We start from the raw sequence: 3,595 nt of genomic DNA, 5'->3' as shown, positions 1-3,595 counted from the left end.
AGTTTGGGCACCCAGCTCTCCCCTCCTGCCAGCCAGGACAGTGACCTGCCACCTCCCACACACTCCTCCCCATCAGGGACCAACTCTCACCACCAGGGGTGCTGCCTTCACCGGCTCCATGTCACCGAGGTCACCAGATCGGTCCAGTGTCCTGCTGTGGTCCCTCTCATTGAGTGTGGAATAGTTGTCTGGAGCAGGAGAGGGGACACCAGCCACGTTACCTCCAAGGCACGCAGCACCATCCCCACAGGAGCTGCAAGCCCCGTCCTCTCCCAGCATACCCAGAAGGCAAGATGCCCCCTTCCAGTCCCTCTCCTACCTGGTCCCATGTTGCTCATCTGGATCTCCTCCCGGGAGGACTTCTTGTCTACAAGCAAGGGAGAGCAGCAGGTCAGACCTAGCCCCTGCAGCCAGAAGCAGCAGAGGAATTGCTGCCCACCCCAGCTGGAATGGCCCAGACCCAATCGCAGCCACAGCTCTGCTGACCCAAGGATACCACAGGACCTATGCTAACTGCATGCAGCATTTCTAGCCCTGGGAAGCCATCTAAAGCCCAAACTGATGGCCTTGTGTGAGCAACTGTGGCTCCCAAGAAGGCCAGGGCTGAAGAGCAGGGTGGGAACAAAGGCCTGTTCTTCTGGTACCCACAAGGTAGAAGGAGGACATGGGGCAGGTGCTGCAGGGAAGGCACATACCTGTTTTTTGGTTCCTGTCGATGAGAGGCAAGGTGCTGTCATCAAACGAGTTGCCTCCCTGGGTCCGAGAGGTGTTGCTCAGGTTCACCTGGAGCATCAGACAGTGACCACTCACACCCTGGCCCAGACACTCCTTCCCCATCAGCACACATTCCACCCCTTCGTCCCCCAACACCCAAACAGACCCAGGAACCCTCCCACAGCCCCTGGGTGAGGGGCCTGAGGGAACCAGAGGGTGCTCTGAAGCCTGGGGCTGCACCCACACAAGAGCAGGGGTGGCCTGCTGTGACCAGGTTGGGCAGCACTTCCAGAATCAAAGAGAGAACTAGGTTTTGGGAAAAAACTGAGCCCTAAGACCCCTCTTCTTCAGCACTGCCACAGTGGCTTTTAGTGCTGCAAACCTTCCTACCTGCAGATCTGCACACTTATGTGAGGGACACAGGGCTCAAAGCTTAACAGAGTGTTTCTTAGTGGACACTTCCTGCCAGGTGCCCACTGAGGCATGGCAGAGGAGCCAGCTTCGAGAGTCTCCAATCCCACTAGCAAGGTAAGAGCTGAAATCCAGTACTGCTGAGCTCCCAGAACACCCTTCTCCCTGCTGCAGGGCATACCTACTGCCCCAGACACAACAGGGCACCCCCATCCCCATACCTGAAAATCTGATTTCTTCCACCAGCTCTCCCCTCCTGCCAGCCAGGACAGTGACCTGCCACCTCCCACACACTCCTCCCCATCAGGGACCAACTCTCACCACCAGGGGTGCTGCCTTCACCGGCTCCATGTCACCGAGGTCACCAGATCGGTCCAGTGTCCTGCTGTGGTCCCTCTCATTGAGTGTGGAATAGTTGTCTGGAGCAGGAGAGGGGACACCAGCCACGTTACCTCCAAGGCACGCAGCACCATCCCCACAGGAGCTGCAAGCCCCGTCCTCTCCCAGCATACCCAGAAGGCAAGATGCCCCCTTCCAGTCCCTCTCCTACCTGGTCCCATGTTGCTCATCTGGATCTCCTCCCGGGAGGACTTCTTGTCTACAAGCAAGGGAGAGCAGCAGGTCAGACCTAGCCCCTGCAGCCAGAAGCAGCAGAGGAATTGCTGCCCACCCCAGCTGGAATGGCCCAGACCCAATCGCAGCCACAGCTCTGCTGACCCAAGGATACCACAGGACCTATGCTAACTGCATGCAGCATTTCTAGCCCTGGGAAGCCATCTAAAGCCCAAACTGATGGCCTTGTGTGAGCAACTGTGGCTCCCAAGAAGGCCAGGGCTGAAGAGCAGGGTGGGAACAAAGGCCTGTTCTTCTGGTACCCACAAGGTAGAAGGAGGACATGGGGCAGGTGCTGCAGGGAAGGCACATACCTGTTTTTTGGTTCCTGTCGATGAGAGGCAAGGTGCTGTCATCAAACGAGTTGCCTCCCTGGGTCCGAGAGGTGTTGCTCAGGTTCACCTGGAGCATCAGACAGTGACCACTCACACCCTGGCCCAGACACTCCTTCCCCATCAGCACACATTCCACCCCTTCGTCCCCCAACACCCAAACAGACCCAGGAACCCTCCCACAGCCCCTGGGTGAGGGGCCTGAGGGAACCAGAGGGTGCTCTGAAGCCTGGGGCTGCACCCACACAAGAGCAGGGGTGGCCTGCTGTGACCAGGTTGGGCAGCACTTCCAGAATCAAAGAGAGAACTAGGTTTTGGGAAAAAACTGAGCCCTAAGAACCCTCTTCTTCAGCACTGCCACAGTGGCTTTTAGTGCTGCAAACCTTCCTACCTGCAGATCTGCACACTTATGTGAGGGACACAGGGCTCAAAGCTTAACAGAGTGTTTCTTAGTGGACACTTCCTGCCAGGTGCCCACTGAGGCATGGCAGAGGAGCCAGCTTCGAGAGTCTCCAATCCCACTAGCAAGGTAAGAGCTGAAATCCAGTACTGCTGAGCTCCCAGAACACCCTTCTCCCTGCTGCAGGGCATACCTACTGCCCCAGACACAACAGGGCACCCCCATCCCCATACCTGAAAATCTGATTTCTTCCAGCCTTCCTTCTCCAGGGGCTTCCGCAGCTCTTTGTATCCCCAGACTGTCTGCAAGACCAGGGCAGCTGCTCGGACTTCTCTCTCCGAACGGTTCCTAGAAAGATGTGAAGCAAAAGATGTTTGGAAATACCAGCAGCCTTGAGGAAGCTCCTGGAGAAGCCCATCTCTGCCCCTTGCTTATTACCCTTTCAGCAGAGCCTACCCAGATTTGTTGATCAGCACCAACTTCTCAATGCCCTGCGTTTCCCGCAGCTTCTTGGCAGCCTCAAGGTTGTCAACAATTACTTCATTGATGGTGTTGAGGATTGACACCACTGTGTCCTCAGAGAGGTTTTTGGCTGGAGCCTGCTGGCCCCCAGGCAGGTTCTTCACTAGGTTGGGAATGGCATGTTTACCTGTGAAGGAGAAAGGGCTGGGCCTGAGCAAGTGAGGAAGAGACCTACAAGTTGGGGGGGGGGAAGCATGGGATCACTGCAGCAGCACCAGGGACAGGTGCCGGGTTTTGATGCCTCTTCTCAGCAGAGCTCGGCACACGCTGCTCTGGGAGAGAAGCAGTAGACGGACATGGGTCACACGCTGTCCACACACTTCCCTGGGTCAGGAGGATCCCACCCAGTGTGGCGGGACGGGCAGAGAACGGGTCCCCTCACCGATCAGCTCCTTGTTGCGCAGATCGACCGCCAGGTTCCGCAGGGCGCCCGACGCCGCCTTCACCACGCGCTCGCTGTCCTGGCTCAGCAGGTCCGCCACGGCCGACAGCCCCTTCTCCTGCCGCAGCGCCCAGCGGATGCAGCGCCCGTACTGCGGGGACAGCAGCATCACCAGGCACGCCCGGGGGCCAGCACTGCCACCCACCCCCCCCCGGAGCCCAG

At 58.2% G+C, this 3,595-nt stretch overlaps 1 protein-coding gene across 1 annotated transcript in view; it reads right to left on the bottom strand.

Moving 5' to 3' along the window:
• Window positions 1–3,595, bottom strand: part of CTNND1 (catenin (cadherin-associated protein), delta 1) — a 15,638-nt gene that overhangs the window by 375 nt on the left and 11,668 nt on the right. The window contains exons 12-20 of the mRNA XM_009998188.1: window positions 3,374–3,524; window positions 2,926–3,118; window positions 2,703–2,817; window positions 2,052–2,139; window positions 1,676–1,723; window positions 1,441–1,544; window positions 696–783; window positions 320–367; window positions 85–188 (exon numbers count right to left, since the gene is read on the bottom strand). Coding sequence (XP_009996490.1) covers window positions 85–188; window positions 320–367; window positions 696–783; window positions 1,441–1,544; window positions 1,676–1,723; window positions 2,052–2,139; window positions 2,703–2,817; window positions 2,926–3,118; window positions 3,374–3,524 — 939 coding nt within the window. The remainder of the gene's footprint in view (window positions 1–84; window positions 189–319; window positions 368–695; window positions 784–1,440; window positions 1,545–1,675; window positions 1,724–2,051; window positions 2,140–2,702; window positions 2,818–2,925; window positions 3,119–3,373; window positions 3,525–3,595) is intronic.

This window comes from Chaetura pelagica, unplaced genomic scaffold (genome assembly GCF_000747805.2).
Source record: "Chaetura pelagica isolate M959 unplaced genomic scaffold, ChaPel_1.0 scaffold35, whole genome shotgun sequence".
In the NCBI taxonomy this organism is placed as follows: domain Eukaryota; kingdom Metazoa; phylum Chordata; class Aves; order Apodiformes; family Apodidae; genus Chaetura; species Chaetura pelagica.
The sequence above is the reverse complement of the archived record's forward strand: the minus strand, read 5'-3'. Positions and strand labels throughout refer to the sequence as shown.